The 17974-nt window shown below is 43.2% G+C and overlaps 1 protein-coding gene across 10 annotated transcripts in view; it reads left to right on the plus strand.

Moving 5' to 3' along the window:
* The window catches only part of RABGAP1L (RAB GTPase activating protein 1 like), a gene marked incomplete at its 5' end in the record, with an annotated part of 248705 nt that overhangs the window by 202493 nt on the left and 28238 nt on the right, over window positions 1-17974 (plus strand). Inside the window, one exon of one of the 10 annotated variants that reach the window (XM_084290875.1) lies at window positions 13772-13882. The exons of the other annotated variants lie outside the window; for them this stretch is intronic. Within the exon in view, the coding sequence (XP_084147001.1) occupies window positions 13772-13882 (111 nt within the window). Of the gene's footprint in view, window positions 1-13771; window positions 13883-17974 lie in introns of those variants that run through there. 10 annotated transcript variants of the gene reach the window in all.

The raw sequence follows: 17974 nt of genomic DNA on the forward strand, positions 1-17974 counted from the left end.
CTGTGAATATCTCAGGACAATCTGTTCTCTCTCCGTGTTTCTTTCCTCTGAGACTCGTCCTTACACCTTTGATAGATTCTCTTAATAGGCTCATTAAGGAAATGGAGGGCATCTCTCCTAAATGTTTGCCAAATCAGGAAGCCTCAGTTGCCTTCTTTCCAACCCCAAACAGGAAAAGAAAACATTGCCAAAGGTGCCTCAGCATGTGTAGCTCCCCAAGGACCCAGAAATCATGCCCGTAATTATGCAGTTTGAAAATGGCCAATGTACTCTACAATCTGTAATTTACTGCTATGAAACATGATGGCTTGTAAAACAAGTTTCCGCTGTTCTTTTTATGTGTAAAAAGCAAGGGAAAGGTCCACTTAACATTCCTTTCCTAACCTGACTGCCTTCTTGCACCACCGTCCCATGGGTGGTGGAGTGGGGATCCACAGCTGTGAGGGACCAGCTTCATATGCATTTAGCAGTGGAATCCATCTAGCTGTTGCAATCTGGCTCCAGAGTAAGTGACCTGGAGAAATCTTTCATTCAAAACTCCTATTCGAGGCTCCTATTTCCATGAAATGTTTACCAACGTTGTTCTTGCTGTTCTCATTACTCTGTTCTCTGTAATCGCTGCTGTCTATGTAATGATCCTCAGTGGCCACATGGGGTTGTTGCAGAAGGCTGGAGAAGCAACATGATTTAGAATTATTTGGCCAGAATAAGTGGGTCTGTAAAGCTGAGATTCAGTTACTTGAAAGATTCACAGGGAGCAAATTCCTTAAGTGAAAGCTGAGATGGCATTGAGATAACCCAGAGCTGAAGTAATGGGGAGATGTGTTAGACGATTCTGAAAATGCAGTGTACAGTCAGCTGTCACTTACATAGCAAGGGTAGTCTGATGTGATTGGGTTTGAGATTTAAGATTGTTAACAAGTAATTAACCCGCAAGGTGACTGGAATGGACATCATTTGAATCAAGACTGAATTATTAACATGCCAGGTGTGCTTTGGAGTTTAGCAGGATGCAGGCAGGACAGAGCCCCTTTGCCACTGTAATTACAGCCTCCCCCACCCTCGGGAAGCACCCTTAGAAGACGCCCGCTGTGTCAGCTCATTGAGGCATTGCTCTTCTCCCCCTGCCTTTCTGGGGACACCTTCCCAGCCCCACAGAAGACAAACTGCAGGTAAACCTGCCAATTCCCTGCAGCCTCAGCCTGCAGCAGCCCGCTTGTTGCCAGGCAACCTCCAAAGTACAGGCTAGGCCGCAGGCCTCTGCTTGTCTGCAGCTGGCCCTCGACTCTATGGCTTTATTTGTGCTCTTCACCTCCTTATTCAGCTAAACAGATTTCTCCCACAACACGGAAGCAGGGCTGAAGGCCTCCGAGTCGCAGCAGTGCACCTTGCCTATCTGCCTGTCTTTTCTCGAGCAGCACCAGCCCTGTTTCTGCTGTTTTTCCTGGCCAGCAGCTGAGCAAACCCTCAAGCTGTTTGCCAAGCTGCAGCAGCAGCCCCCAGGGGGCTGGAAGTATATTTTAGAGGCGTAGCTGGCCATGGACCGCTGTACTCAGTGTGAATCTGTTTGGTCCCAACAGTTCTTGATGGATTAAAAACAAACAAAAAGGCGAGGCAGCTTTAAGCCATTTTTATGTTTGGTTTATTTCTGGCTGCTTTGATTTCAGCTTTATCTGTGTTGCAGGCTTCATGTAGCCTAAGTAGGTCTGTGAAGAGTGAAAAGATGTTATCTCTTACCTGGGAATAGCCCTCCTGCAGAAGCAGTTACACAGGAAGAGCTGCATTTTTGTGGGGTGCGGCTGGGCTACCAGCCAGGGCACAGGTTTGCCTTCAGTTGTATCGGCTAGAGGAACAGGTTGCTGCTAGAGGATTTGTTGTACAGACCAACTGGCAGCATGTTTGCAGTGGCTGCACCTGGATGGACAAAGGAGAGCAGAAGCGGAACGAAGCCATCTTTTCTGGACGTGCTCCCAAACTGGGGGAAGGTAGAGAGAGTTTATGTGCAGCATCCCATGTCGCCCAGAGGATCTCCTTGCCAAGCAAAAGTCAGCACCACTGGTTTTCATGGCTTTTCACAACCAGGAAAGTGTTAAGTGAAATAACAGAATAACAGAGTCCAACTTTATATGTCATGGTAGCATTGGTCATGCCAGCATGATCGTTCAACTCCAGAGATAACTTTGATGACAGAACTACTGCGCTTTTCAGTAAGGGCTTGAAGAGCATCTGTTCAGATGCTCTCACAAACTCCAATATTTTGCACCTTTACTCCATGCTGTAGAGCTTGAGAAAGAGGAGAAGGAATCCTGTAGAGATTTATTTAGAACAAACAGCTACCAAAATGTTTTTTCTTCCTTTTTTCCTTTTATGTTTTCTACTTTTTCATTTCATCATGCACACGCGATATTAATGAGCTGATTGTCCGGACTACGCTTCTCTGGCAGCTGTTGCCTTGTGGTCCTCTCCTTACTGCCTTGTCTGCTACAGACTGACAGCTTTTTTGTCTGTGTTGTAGTTTTCATCACAGACTTCTTTTTGGTAGAAAGTCATTTTTCTGCTTTGGTGATCCATCCATTACCTGACCCTCTCTGGAGAAGAACAAAGACAAGCACATGAATGCTTTGTTTTGTATGTGCACTCCAGCAGAACAGGGGTTGTGTACAATGCCTAGTGTAATTTTTTTTTATTTTTTTTTAACATCAAAGTAAGATAAGGAAGTTGAGGTTTTATGTCCAGATTGAATTTTGGCCTTCAGTTACCTGTTTGGAAAACTAAAATATTTCTGGGAGCGGTTTGGCATTCTTGTATTAGCTGTATTCTGGTATTTTCTAAAGGAACTCTTGACCTTTTTGTCATTCATGACACACGTTTATCACTGGGATATCATGTTGTGCTATTTGCATTAGTGTGTACGTCTTGGTGCCATTATTCACTTAGAGCCCTGAAGTTTCCTGGGGGCTCAGTCAAGTATTTTTCTCAGGTGTACTTGAGGCTGAGTTGTGAGCAAAACAGAGGAGGCTGAGAGCCATTTGAAATGCCCTAAAATAACTTCTACTGCCCTGAGAATTTGTTTCAGGTACTTTTAGCAAGATTGAGTTAATGGATCTTAATTTCATTAAATGAGGATAGAAAGAATAGGATCTTTCATATAGGAAGAAGTCAGATGTTTTAGGGAGTGGAAAATCATGATTAATACCCAGAAAGAGGCAAGTGGCTAGTGTGGATGGGGATCCCTACCCTTGTCATTGCTCTCCCTACCTGATGGACTTGGCTTTTGTTCTGTACATTCACGGGGTGTCAAATTAATATTTCATAGAGTCATAGGGTGGCCTGGGTTGGAAGGGACCTTCATGATCTAGTTCCAATCCCCCAATATATATACCCCTATATTTCAGTCCTGAATTTTCAAGTCAAGGCAAAATGCAGGGTGATTTGCAGTGCTGAGAAAGGATGAAGTATACCTGGCTGAGAGAGACACTGCAGGAGATGTAGCTGCTCTGAGGCTACAGGATCAGTATTGTCAGTGTTCTTGCACCCAGCCAGCTGCCTGTAACCTGGAATCCTGCAACTGAAAGATTCAAGAAGGGCACAGGAATGCAAACAGTACTGACAAAGGAAGCTCAGCTCATACATTCCTGATAGATGGCCAAAAGTGTGGAGATCCTAAGATAAGGTGCTCAATCTTTAGCTCACAGTAAGCTTTTTCTTTTGGTGCTGTTTTACTCCATTGTGAGAGACAAGAAAAATTTGACTCAGACCTGTCTTGTCTTTCTCTATATATTGTATATTCCTAAATGGGGATAATGAAACTATTATTTTTATCCCAACATGGTTCAGCAGAGATAGCATCCATCTCAGTAATGTCAATACTATGCAACAAAATGAATGCTCTGTATCACAAGAATTGCTCATGCAATTCGTTCACGTCACTCACCTTATAACCACAAGGGGACCACTTTATGTACCACTAAATCAGTTGCCAGTCCCCAGCCAACTCTTCCAGTGCCAGGAGTGTTGCTAAGTCTGTAGTTCTCCAGCTTATTGTAAAGTTCTGCAGTGAGGTGTTTCTCTAGAAGCAAAAAGTAGTGTAACATACCAGTAAATCAACACCTTGGGCTGAGGAAGGTGATCGAGAACGGTGATCAAGTCTTATCACTACTTTTACAGAATAATTAGAGGAGGAGCTTAGGACATCTGTAACCTTTCAAAACATTACATAAATCACTAGGATTTACATTACATATAGTATCCACGTAGAGACAGCAATATAGCTTTTCTTTTTATGTTAGTTATTAATTAGCTTATTATTTTTTATTAGCTTTTTTCCTTCATTTTCAGATCAGTATCATGTTTACACTATCAGATAAACTAGCACGATTCACTATTGCTGTAGGCCAAAGAAGGAACACTAGGGCTTTTTCTTGTTGTTTCCAAATGAGTGAACTAATGAAGACGCTGATTTTCCCCCTATTCATTTGAACTGTAAACCCAGAGTTGAAATCTGGTGGAAGGGATCCTTTCTGAATACTGGTGGTTGGCAGGCTGAAGCTGCTGCCTTTTATCATAACCAACATTAAAACTGAGAGAAGCAGAAAGTAAGAGAAGCCAAAGAATGATCTCTCATAGTTATTCACGGCTATATGCCCAACTTTCCCATTTTTTAGGCTTTTTCTCTTTGTCTTAGGGATTGACTTTGACAGACAGTGAAAACAATGATGCTGATCATATAAAAAGTGTAATTTAGAAAATCATTATAGAAATTTATAGTAGAAACCTCTTTTTTTAAAACTTATTTTTGCAACTCATCCTAAATTTTATTGCAACCTTTGTTTTTGTGCTGTTGTGTTGGTTTGAGTTTTTTCCTTCAAATCAAGCAGGAATTACCTCTCATGTACTCCATGTACTTCCCTTGCATTCCTTGCAGAAGGAATTACACTTAAACACCTCCCCTCTATACAAGGCACGTTGAAAATCAAGAACAGGTTAAAAGCTGTGGTTCAATTTTCTCTCTAAATATAGCTCTTTTTTTTTTGGACATTGAGGGGAGTCAACAGCAACAGAGCAAGCTTCCAAGAGAGCGCAGCCCTCGCGCTCATGGCAGAAATGCCAACATCAGCTTGAGCAGTACGTTGTGTGCAGCCTTTACACAGGGGTACAAGGAGAAAATGTTCCCTTGCCCTGCAGACATCTGTGCTAAGCTGGACCAATTCTTCTCTTTATTTTTTTAAGGGAGCGTCTCATTTCTTTTAGTCATGGAGGTATAATAATAGCAATAATACCAGAGCTGTAGTTCAAAGTTTAAATAAAAAATAAACTTGGAATAAGACAAATGAGGAGGGAAGAAGGGTGTGTTGAAATATTTCAGGTTGTCTGCTGGCTGAAATACCTCATTATCATGCTGTTCCAGTAAAGTGTGTAAGAATCTGCCTTCTCTCCCCCCTCCACACATACCATTTGAGCTCTTCGAATAAGCTTATTAACAGTCAAATTGAGACAAGTTAATCTTTAAATCATATATAAATACAGAAGCTTTTCCCATTGTGGTATTTTGAGGCATTAAACACAGATGCAGATTTTCACAGTAGGAGACTAGATCAGCACAGTTAAGCACTGAAATAGTTTGTCTCCCAAATCATCTTCTGAGAACAGAATTTCCCTTTCACTGTACTAAATGATGATGAATAAGGATTTAGCAGCAAAGGATAATGCCAGGCTTAGATTAGTGGATGGTGCAGATATCTTCTATGGCTGATCAGTTTGCACAGTCCAGAGCTGCTTCCCTCCTCTGGATGTGACCTGTACAAATCCCTCCATCTTCTCCTCTGGAGGACCACTGAGACTTCTTTCCCAGCAAACAGATCTCATGTCAAATGCTTTCTATATCTGACCCCTCTTACTCACCTTCAGTATGAATATGTACTAGCAAGTATGGTTTTCTGGACCTTTTTTGGCTACATTTCATCCTTTGACCTCCAAGCTAATATTTTCGTCTTTAACTCCATCATAGTGGGACACACTGCTCTCCTGGAAAGCAGCAGTAGTTTATACTTTTAATGTATAATGCATGAAATGATCCCATTTCAGAGTCTACAAGCATTCCTCAGTCTAGACTGCCTCTCACAGTCAAGCTGTCTGACTTCTAAACCTCAACCACCAAGATACTCGGACTAGTCTGTCTAGTTTAATCCAGTGTGGTTGACACCATGTGCCATATCCTGCTCATCCACATAATTTCTTTATCTCATCTTCTAAGCAATCATAGTCCTGATTTATTTTTTGTTTGGGGGACATACCATTACTATTGTGTTAGGTACACATCAAAATGTCTCACCTTTCCCATTCAGCTTTCATCGGGGCTCCTGGTAGAAGATGGCCACAAACCTTTCTGGAGCTTCGCCAGAAAGGGGTTTTATGTGGGGCTTCAGACAGAGGTACCAGCACAGCCCCTGCCTAACCACTGCAGAGCAGGATGGGCTACAGTGGTTTTGTGCCAGCCGGCTCGTGTTGTGATGGATGGAGGGTGGACTGTAGTCCTGCTTTTATTATTATTATTATTATTATTATTATTTGGACTACAGGAATTTTTCATAGTGCCTGGCTCCTCAGTCTTTTGTTCGTTCTCCTTTTTTCTTGTCCCAGGCTAAAGGGCAGGTGCAAAGTTACAGTAACTAAATATACTAAATCACTGCGTAATACAGGGCACACCAGGCAGGGCACTCTGAAGAAAACTTGACAGACAAATTACTAACAAGAATAGTGATAGTATAACCTATAGTTTTGCACTTTTCCTGGATTTTGCCATTATTAATCTTCCACCAGGAGGTAGATAATGACTGTTAATCCCTGTTTAGGGAGGTAAAGATAAATTTGTGGGTATGTATCTACCTGGAGAAAGAAAGTCAGGAGTGGGGTTCAGCCTTGAGTCTCTTCGTGTGACGAACACCACTTCTCAATGTGCTACGAGACATTAATTAATGTCAATCATTTACTTGAAATAAAAAGCCAGTTGACCATGGATGAGGATAGCAGTACAAATCTATACTTATTGTATGATTATTGCCTGTATGAAAAACTGGTTCTTTTACCCAGATGATTTTTTTTGCTTGATGAAATTGGCTCTGCTTGCATTAGCCTGCCTGCTGTTTGGGTGAAATCCCAGAACTGAAATACGAAATATGTCCAGAAAGCCAGTAAGTAATGTTAAGTGCAAAGCACTCCTACTACAACTCTTATGCTAATTTTCTTGAACAATACTTGATCCCATTTTTTTTTTCTTTTAAATACTAGTTGTAGCGATAAATTCAACAATTTTAACATAAAATTTCCTGTGTGGGATCACTTTATTACAGAATTTAGTTCTTAATGGCATTTGCCTGGTCAAAATGTCATACAAACCATTGTTCAGTTCTTGGATTAATAGCCCCAGAGAAGATGTACAAGAGACGTTTATCAGATTATTTATCTTTGTCCCTTCGGCAGCTGGAGGGACCTGTTTGCATTTATTTGGCCCCAAGGGCACAGATTCAGGAGACGCTGGCCATGGCCTGGAGCACATCTGAGGTTCCCTGGGACTTCCCCTACTCCTGCCCTGCTCTAGCTTCCCTCCCTGTGTATGTTGTGGGTGCCCACTGCCACTGAGCTGGGAGGAGGTAAAAAATAATTCCCCAAAGAGATGGGGTAAAACACAAAACAAGTGGCAGAAGTGTGCTGCCTCGGGGGAAATTATGCCCTAAGTCAGGTTAGGAATTTCTGTCTTCTGAATGGTTTCTGTGTGGAAATCTGTGATGCAAACCAGTGTGACCCCACTGGGAGTGCCTTAGGATCAGAGTGGCTGTTTGTGTGTCGTGAAGCTCATTAGGAGCATCTCTTGCCTCTGCAAGCAGAAAAAAAAAAAAAAAAAATCACCTATTTTCCTAATATAAATGGATGGCTAGGAAAGAGTAATGCTCATCTATTGTAAGCCTCACTACGTTGTATTGGGTTCTACATTCGATGCATGCCCAGGATGTGCTGTAAAATCCATTTTCTCAAAAGCCAAAGACTTCCAGAAAGCTTACAGTAAGCTTCAGCGTGACTTTTACTTGGTAGCAAAAGCTGCTCAGGGACGTCTGGTGCACTGCATGTGCTGCGCCCTGCTGCGTTCACCTCCCATGACACCGCAGCTCTTTGTAGGGCCACACAATAAACCACGGCAGGAATTAGGCCAGGTGAGAGCCCTGTGCTGGCTTTGCCTCTGAAAAACACAAGCCAAAAGTCACCCCAACTCCCATACAAGCTTTTGGCAGATGAGAAAGAAGTTCAGGAAGAGAGGTAGTTTTGCCAGACAGCTGGCATCTGAGGAGAACTTAGCTGAAGAGAGGAAATCACTGCTGGTGCCCTTAAAAAGTGACAGTGGCAGCATGGAAAAGAAATATGGAAACAGAAATTAAAAATGTGAATTTAACTAAAATTAAAAAGAGAGTCGTAAGTTAATTTAAAAGGCTACAGAATATTCTGTCATGGACTGAGCTGACTAATAGCGAGTATGTACCTGTAGTCTAGCATCCAGTTATGCTGCTTTTTAATCTTTTTCAAGTTCATACAATTTTTAGAAATCAGATGGGTGGGTTTGTTTTAGCCAGCTTCACACCCTTGTTTAGCTGTAGTTCAAGCTGTAGTTTCATGTAAATGTCAAACTTGAAATGCAGACTTGACACAAGCCCTTTAAAATTGCAGGCATTAAGAACAGGCTCTGAGAAACGGAGCCAATACACAGAGCAGAATTAATTGAGAATATACTTTCAGAAATACAGGGAGTGACCTTCAGAAGCTTGTGGGGCTGTCAGCTGGCTTGTTCTGCCTGTTGTGATTTTGGTGGTGAGGCTGATGGTTTGAGGACTTTTTTCCCAAGCCTTGAGGATAAGTTAGGCGCTGCGGGGAAGGCAATTCCTACGTGGCAGATGTGGAGGGTGCAGGATGAGCACTTAGTTGGGCACACAGGTGACAGGGAAAGGCTGGAAGGAGGGTACCCGAGCGTTTTCTGCTACGTTCACTTCAATCCTAATTTTGTAAAGGTCCCTGCCTCTTTTACAGTGAGTTTGCTTTCCTAACTGAAGCAGACGAGGGAGATGGTACCAGCATCTTTTATTATCTGTGCTCCCAGTTGATAATGCAAAAGGCAGAGCTGGCAACATAACTGAAGAACCAAAGGCCTTGCCCCTTTTCCTACGTGTGCAGCAGGCCACATGTTTACACGGAGGGGGAAAGCGCGGCAGCATCACCGGCTGGGTGGAAAAGCCCCTGCCTCAGCAATTGCAGCCCCGCTGACCTCTGCCACCGCTGGAGGGAGGATATTCACTCCTTCCAGCCAGCTTTCAGCTGTGAAAATGAGGTTACAGTTCTACCCGCTCTCGTATCCTAAGAATGTGGCATGGCTGCAGATGCTGCGGGTTTACCCGTGGAAGTACATGTGCTAAAGCACGTCGAGCCCAGATTTTTCCACACGTTGGGAGGATTATTTTAGGAGAAACACAGGTGCACACACCCACTTACTTGGGAAAAAAAATAGGCCATGCTATTTGACATTTTAAATAATAAAAATAAAACTTGGAGATGCGATTGCTGAACCAGCCTGATCAGCCTGAACCTGCTGGCTGCTTTTATCAACTGGCATAGAGCATTCTCCGTGAGCAATGGCTTAGTATTCAGAGCTCACTTTGAATCCAAAAGCACCCCTAGAGATATTCCTGATGTCTAAAACCGGAACAGAGTTATGAATAACATTGTAGCATTCCTGAGGGCTACACAGCACAATAGTAGAGGATTTGCTGCTTAATCCGGGGGATTGCCACCTTTGTGAAGGGCAGGCAGCTGCTCCCCACCTTGTGTCCCAACACGGAGGTTTCATCTGGCTGCTAGATGGGCACAGCAGAGACTTGTCGGGGGCAGCAACGCGACCTGTACTTGATCAGCTGCGACAAGGGGGCTTCAGGTGGGACCGCGGGTAACTTCCATGCATGCTGAAAAGCTGGGGTGTTCGCTGTGCTCCGATGGTCAGCTGGCCCTCCTTGGGTGAGGAGAGAAGGTGGCTTCATTTTGGGATTCACAGTGTTTGACTCTGTATGAAGTCTTTTTCACTGCTGGTCGTGTTGGAAACAGTTGATACTGGTCACTGCTGGGTAAGGGAGGTACCGAGAGAGCTTGATACTATCATTATTCATTCTCATTTGGGTGAAAAAAACACCCTGTAAGCTTACCCTGAATGCTGCCGAATGCCATTTCAAGTGCTATGAAAGGAGTGTTATGTTTCCTTATCTGAAGGCTGCTGTAAACTTCCCAGCGTCATTAATACAAGAAAAGCAAATGGCAGCAAGTGACATTTCAGAAGCACAGCGGCAGTAATGAGTGCTTAGCCAGAAACGGCACATACCTCACCTAAGTAACGCTTTCCCGTCTATCAGAAGATCCCGTCCCTGTCAGCTAGCAGTAAGACATTCCTGGGGGTGGAGTGAGAGTGAATTTATCTTGGGAGTGAGCAGGTTTTGCTTTGCTAAGCTAGCTGGTTTGCTCAATTCAGGAATTTTCCATTCACCTCTGTTATCCACCAGCACAGAAATCCCAACAAATGTAATTAGGGCTACTTACCTTAATTAGTTAAAGGTTATCTGCAGCTCACCTGTCCTTCTGCGAGCTCTCCTCCGTCATCTTGACTGCTCGGGTGAACCGTTTCTCCAAAAATTGCTGCTTTGGAGGTATGCTTTCAAAATACGTTGCGTGAGGGACTGCTCCTGCTCCTTGGGGAAGGCAGCTGCAAGGTAGAGCTGGTGTTACACAGAGAAGTGCTATTTGATTCAAAGCTGCACTATGTGGTTTTTGTAGTTTTTTTGACAGATTATTCATCAGTTCAGTAGTCCGAAATATTTGGGGGGGGGGAGGGGGTGACTATATTGAAATTCTGGCAAGAATGCATGGTGTGGCCTGGGGAGGTAGTCACGGGTATCTCCATGCTTGCTGCCTTTTCCTTTCCAGTGTTTGCTGCTTCCACCAGTTTAGCCCACAAGTTTTAGTCTAACCGTATTGAAATACTTATTAAAATTTTGTGCTCTGTTTCATGTTGAATGCAGCACAGACTGTTAATGTGAATGCAAACTGCAGGTTCACAGAGATCTAGAGGCAGCTCAGCCATCCTAGCTTGAAATAACAGCTGAAAAACATCCTTTCTAAAGTGAAGATACGCATTAGCCAACATCCAAAATCAGTTGTTAGTTCCCGTGATTGCTAGTTAGAACATGCCAAAATTGTCAGCCCTCTGTTAAGGAGATATGTGAGAATTACTCAGGCAGTGGTACATTAGAAGCCTGTAGATCGAGCTCTGTTAAGTCATCAAACCCCTTCTGTTGAAGGTGAAAAAAGGAAATAGAGATTCAGGCTCTTAATTCCTTACAAATAAAAATGCCTGTTCTCTAAATCAGCAGAGGGATCCGAGTAGCTGCAGCTGCCGAGCACGTCTGATAATTTGCATTCCCCACCTCCTGCCCTTATTGCAGAATTAAATTGGTCCCTCATTAACATGGCAGTGTTTGTTGTTACACTGCGCGCTCTCTCCCCTGTGCATACATGACTATTCAAATGTAATCTCAGGCAGTGCTCGGAGCCTCTGAGCGATTGCCAGCGAGGCGGGGGCACTGTGGGAAGTTATTTTCTTTACCTCTCACAACAGGTGCCTTTGTCAGTGCGCCGCGTAGGCACCCGTGCTCCTGCCTGGGCGAGCCGAGGAGCAGCGCCTTGGAGCATTACGCTTTTAACTTCTCCTACAAAAACAGAAAAAAAAAACAAAACACCACACAAGGTGATGAAGCCAAAGAGGAAGCGGTCATTTAAAGTACTTCTGAAAACATGAGCAGATTTTAGCATATCAGGTATGATTTTTTTTTATAGGTGACACAAAGAGCAAACCTCTGAGCTGGATGTTGCTTCAGGATCTGAATCTGAAGTGTCCCTGCTGCAGGAAATAATTGGAAAAACTCTGTAAGCCTTTGAAGAAGGATAAAGATTTAAAAAAAAAATATAGAGGCATTTCAAGGAAAAAATACCTTTCTTCGTCCTGCAAGGGTTAAGCATGATCAGAAGCTGCTTTAGACTCCAGGATTTAACCTCAAGTACTGCATTTTTGTTTGCTATAAGCCTATTAGAATTCTCTCTGTTTCCTAGCAATAACATGTAATTTCTCCCCCTATTTAAGTGAAATACATGTTGAGTTTTTAATCCTGAACGCTACAGCTGTTGCTCAAATTTCCTATTCAAATGCAAATAGCACCTGGTTCTACTTAGACATCCATGTAATCTTTGACAAGGATACTTCAAGAGCACAGGAAAAAGAGAGCAGTGAGGTGCGTCTTGCCCTGCTCGCTCTGGAAAGCAAGAGCCTAAACATCTGCTACTGGCAAGTTGAACTGGATACTTCTACCAGGTTTGCAGCACCCAGCACATACTCTATTTTGGGACAAATGCACATCTGAAGTGATTTATGCTTCTTGAGCAGGTACAATTTTTTATATATATATTTTTTTCCAGGAAGAACAAAAGGCTTCCAGAGAGGAGAATGTAGCAGAGGAATCTAAGCAAAAGTGCTGGCTTAGTTAGAAGTTTTACCTTGCCAAAGTATCCTGAGAAGAGTTTCTGCTGGGGATGTGTGTTTGTTTTGTTTTGTTTTCCAAACTATTTATTATTTTCTAGATTTTCATTTATAGCTTTGAGAATATTGATTTTTAAAATTTTTTCCACATTTTTTTCCTCACACTAGCTTTTTCTCTGTGTCAGATGTTATAAGTGAACTGGCAAGTCAGAAGTAATTTGAAAGACAACTTTGCTGCTTAGGGCTCTGAGACAAGATAGCATATTGCTTAACTGAAAGCAAAGCAGTCCTGGATTCAGGTTAAAAACCTTCTGCTGTGAATATTTTCAATTGGATAAATAGATTTTATTTCAATTGTGGAGGTTCAAGCTGATTCAAGGAAGATTTTACGCATTTCATTTGCGTTTTGCACGACTGTTTTACTGTGTTATGAATGGAAACTGAAGGACTCTTTTGTGGGGGGGTTGTGACTTGAGACCGTCATCTTCCTGCGAAAAGCAAGGAACCAAGTGGCACAAAACACAGTTCAGCTCTGCCTACAAGAGAAGGTGAATGTTTCTTAAGAGTTTCAAAGGAGAGATTTAGAAACTCATGGAAATCTCCAGGGAACGTTTGAAAGAAATCATCATAACACCGTTCTCTGTGAACTTACAAACAAGCCAAAAGAACTAACTCCCTGGGAAGCAAACCTCTGCTGAACAAGAATATCAGCTTTCTCTGGAGGAAAGCTAGGTATAAAGAAAAAACTATCACTACCAAGTTTGAGAACAACAGAAGGGATTCCAGTTCTGCTGCCAAGTGCTGGTGGATCATTTCTTGATTAATTCTGATCTGGTTTGGCTACTGCTTTTTCACCTGCAGCCTAATACTGGAACTTAAACTACTTGCTGGGATTTTTTCAAACTTCAGGAGATGTTTTTGCAAGTGGGCTGTTGAGAATATGAGCAGGTGTTTCATATGTGCTTCCTGTAATAATAAAAGGCACCCTCGAGAGGGAAGCCTGTGTGGGAGCTGGTTTGCTAGGTCATATTTTCTCTTGTGACACTCCTTCCTCGTTAGCTTCTTCAGGTGGGTGTGAACAACTGACAAAGAACTGAGCCAAGGTTCAGGCTCGGATCGTGAACCTGCTCTCGCTGCTAACGGCAGCTTGCCGGCAAAATGATGGAAGAGATCTCCATAATGGTGGCTTACGATGCCCATGTTTTTAGCCAGCTGTGTGATGAAGACTTTCTAGCCAATCTGGTGGCAGTCAGCAAACCCAAATCTGTGGTAGGTGTTCCTCTTGCTCCTTTGTCAGTAGTGCTTAAGGTTATATTCTTTACAGTGGTTCAGTTCTTCTGCTGAAAACTATGTATTATTTATCTATTTTTTCTCTTTTATTACCTTTTCAGCAATTTACTTTTATCAACAGAATTAAAACTAACCCTTTATTTCAGTGGAGATAAGATTATTAAAATAATATTTTTGTGGGTTGCTAAGTTTAGAAGAGGACAACCTGCTTAGTAGCAAAATAATTTAAGTAATATTTTTGAAATCCTACTGAAATAAACTGAACTCTTCCAACAGTGGAATTGGCACTAAATGCTGTAAGCTCTTCCTGTGTCTGAACACGTCAGTTAAAGATTCAGGCCTGGGATCAGTGATATAGGTCACTGTCAGTCACTGAGTCTCTGAGGATGATTTAACACTGTTCTATGATCTTCTGAAATCAACTTAAGTACCTGTAGGAACTTCTTAGTCAAATTGTCTCTTGCTTTTTTCATAAGTAGCATATTTGTGTAAGTTACATGCAGTGTGAGCATCTGCTGCCCCCATGGAGATCCCAGCTCTTCTAGGGAGCTGCACTGAAGTCGCTGGTTTGAACTCTGAAATTTGGTGCCAAAATTCATCTTTGGTCTCAAATCGTACAGCTGAGCCCCTGTGTGAGTCAATCAACCTAGAATGAGTTGAAAGAAGACTTTGAAAATATATGAATGTCTAGATGTGGAGCCTAGCTTGAAAGCAGATACTGTTCAAATTTCACTGTGAATACAAATCAGGCTAATTATTTAGCAATCCAATTAAGCATTTGTGTTTGCAGATTTTGGTCTGTGAATGTATCCATGCACTAAGTACATCCTAAAGCTACCTGAGGTGGTTCGTTAAACTGCAACAAAGGAGGTGCTCTCAGAAGAGAATAATTTGGCTTTCTTGCCACACTGTGTAAAACCTCCCTACGTGTATTTCCTGCTTGGGTTTTTCTGCCTGTGCACAAATTCATCTTCTGCATCTCCCCCAGACCCTCACACCTGAATGAGGGTTTGCCCGGTCCCTTTGGTTGAGATGCCCTTCGCTGTCTCACCCGGACATGAGGTGTGCTGGAGCAGCTGGCTATCAGTACGTAGCTAATCAGCATGGCAATCCAGACAAGCTGTGTGCTTCCACGTGCCTTGGTTAGAGACCAGGCTCCATGTAGCTTTTATCTTAGCCCGTGTACCAGGGGCTGCCTGCTGTGCTGGGGTCTCCCGGGTGAGCTGGCATGCTGCTGTGCTCTGGGGCCAACCCTAGTTGGTTAGATAAGAATCCGTGCGGTAAGGAAGCACGTCATGGGTGGCTTACCCGATAATTTAGACCTTTGAAAAGTGCTGCTTAGATGGCTTCAGTGGTGGCCTCTGTGCTCTATGGCTTCAGAGCAGAAACAAAGGATGCTGCCTTATGGACCTGGCTCGGGGTGCGTGGATTGCCCTGGGTCAGGAGCACCACGTAACAGCTCCTCCAGGTGCTTGCCCTGCTGAAGAGGCGATGAAATAACTTTTTTTTTTAGTGATTTCTCAGTGAAGTAACTGCTTACCTCCTAGCAAACAAATATTACGAGAGGAAAAAGTATCATTATTAATGTTTTTGATAAGATATGAGTGGCTGACTTTCCTGCAAGTGTGTGTTCTTAGCAGCTCTGTTGCTCCCCTGAATTAAGGAGCATTAACATGTTTCAGTGCATTATGCTGCCAGTTACTAAGTGAAGGTGGTTGTTTTTTTTTTCCGGATTTACATAGGAAATATTCGGTCTTTAAAATTGTTTTTGAAATGTTTAAGATATGCTAACAGTGGTGTAGTCAACCTAAGTAGGTTTAAGATGAAGCTCAACAAAATGGTGATAGGATTAAAGGATGCGTGGGAGCCTGTGCTACTATGGCATGACTCAGAAAGTTTCTTTCGGTTCTCTGTTGCTACGTTTAATTATGGGACAAGTGGGGATATGTTGGGGCAAATCCTACTGACTCTATCCTGGTCGCTTTACCAGTCTGCACCAAAGTATGTGCTGTCCGCAAAGCAAGGTTCTGCAGAATGAATTTGCAGAGTTTTCCTTTATTCTGAGAGTTTGTTACCATCATGGGTGTTTTTGTACTTGGGAATTCATCTGTTTGTTTGCAAAATCAAGGCTTTGCTATTTTTCAAGGTGTTTCTAGTATGCTTTTCTGGCTGCAGAGAAAAGTTAAAATATGATTCCAGTCGTATTTCCAAATGGAAAAAGGGAGCATTTCGGTGGAACATGTAGCAGTGCTTTTAGTGTTGCTTTCATGCAATACCAGACAAGTTAGTGGGAGTACTTGCTCTCTGTAAGAAACCTCGTACAGTACCAGCAGGTATTTGCTGTGTGTTTCAATGGCAATTAACTCCGGCTGGTATTAATTCAATTTCAGTGTTTTGGGGGAAAAATGAAAAATAATTTAAAATAGAGGATGCCATAAAGGTAGGTGATCTGAGGTAAAGTTTTGTTAGACGTGCCCCAAAGCAACACTGCATGACAGCAGTCCTGTAAGGTATCTTTTCATAAACCTAGTCCTGTTGCAGCATGACCATGGCACCTGGGGTATTTGCTCTGTAGTCTTGCTTCTCTGCCGGTTTGCATCTTAGGTAATCACTTGCACCTGTGCAAAAGGAGTTTGCACTGTTAACCATCATGATATGGTCTCGAGGAGGGGCAGCTGGCTATAGCGAGAAAGAAGCACACAGAACCAGACAAATAGTGTCAGTAAGTGTGGGACCAGGATAACCTTCCTTTAGTTTGCTATGTCCTTGAGGGAACATTTCTTTATGTTATTCCGAGGCTACATTGCACAGAAGTGCAAAGAAGCATGTAAGTTGACTGCTGTGTTACTTTGTGCAAGGACCGAGTAGCTTTCCTCTAGGGAATTTAAATTCTCAACTTATCTGCAGAAAACTTGGATCTGAGGAGTAACAAATGTGCTGTGCTAAGTGGTATAATCCTCTTAATCCAGGGTTGAAGGACATTCTTCTGGAAAGCTTCGTTGTATTCTCATTTGCCTGCCTGCCTTGCCCCTCTGTTTAGGGGGATTATCAGGCATTTTACAGAAATCCTTTGTGGTTAGACACCAGCAGACCCTGCCACAATGATTTCTCTGTTTCCCATAGAGGCGGTGGAGGCAAACTGAGGAGGTGAGAGGGGACAGGTTCACGGCACAGCAGGTGGAGAGCTGAGGGTCAATGCCCAGGGTGCAGGGGTCTGTGGCCGGACCACTGGCACCTGGCTAAAAATTGGTTTTGGGGTTGCCAGTGGGCTCAATGCTGAGGGTTGGTGCTGTTTAACATCTTCAGGCCTAGCCACTAACAGAGGACGAGCCCTCATTTTCAGCTGGCAGAAACTTGGTTTTCAGGTGGCAGAACCACAAGGGTGCATCTCAAGTACTGAAACCCATCGAGAGCTGCTGACAGAAAGGGATATTCCCAACCGGAGCGAGTTCGGCAGGGGGCTACAGACTCTTCTCAGAGATTCACAATGAAAATGCAAGAGGAATGGTCATGATTGGCAGCAAAGCAAATTCTGGTTTAATATAAGGGAAAGCAATTCTGCTGGGGGAGCCCCCAGCATCTCCACCCTTGGAGGCTCAATAATTGAACTCATGCTAGAAGCTTTCAGTGACTGAAGCTTTCAGTAATTCAAGCTAGTCCTGCCTAAGCAGGAGGCTGGACCACGTGCCCAGTGGAAAGCCCTTCCAATCTCCGTTTGTCTGTGAGTTTGTAATTCTGTCATCTCCTGTGGGGTCTCGCAGTTAGGAGGAGCTGCCAGCACATGAGAACCACATTTCTGTGGGTGGTATTATCCCCAGCTTGCTGCTGTTGCTGCTGCCAAAAGAAGAAAAAGAGTTTGGGTGGTCACTGTTACTAGGACTGGCTCTTTCCAGCAGATTTAATCCTCATCTGTGCCTTTCCCATTATCCTTCCTTTCTCTTTTCCCTTCCCAAAAGAAGCAGGGATCCAGCTTTCAGGAGCTCTCTAAGAGCTCTCATCTCTGCCCCTGCTCCTCCATAGGGCAGGGTCAGATTCTGCCCTAATCCTCTTGCTTTTTCTTTGGAGAAGCAT

Source organism: Netta rufina (genome assembly GCF_964035555.1).
Source record: "Netta rufina genome assembly, chromosome: 8".
Classification (NCBI taxonomy): Eukaryota; Metazoa; Chordata; class Aves; order Anseriformes; family Anatidae; genus Netta; species Netta rufina.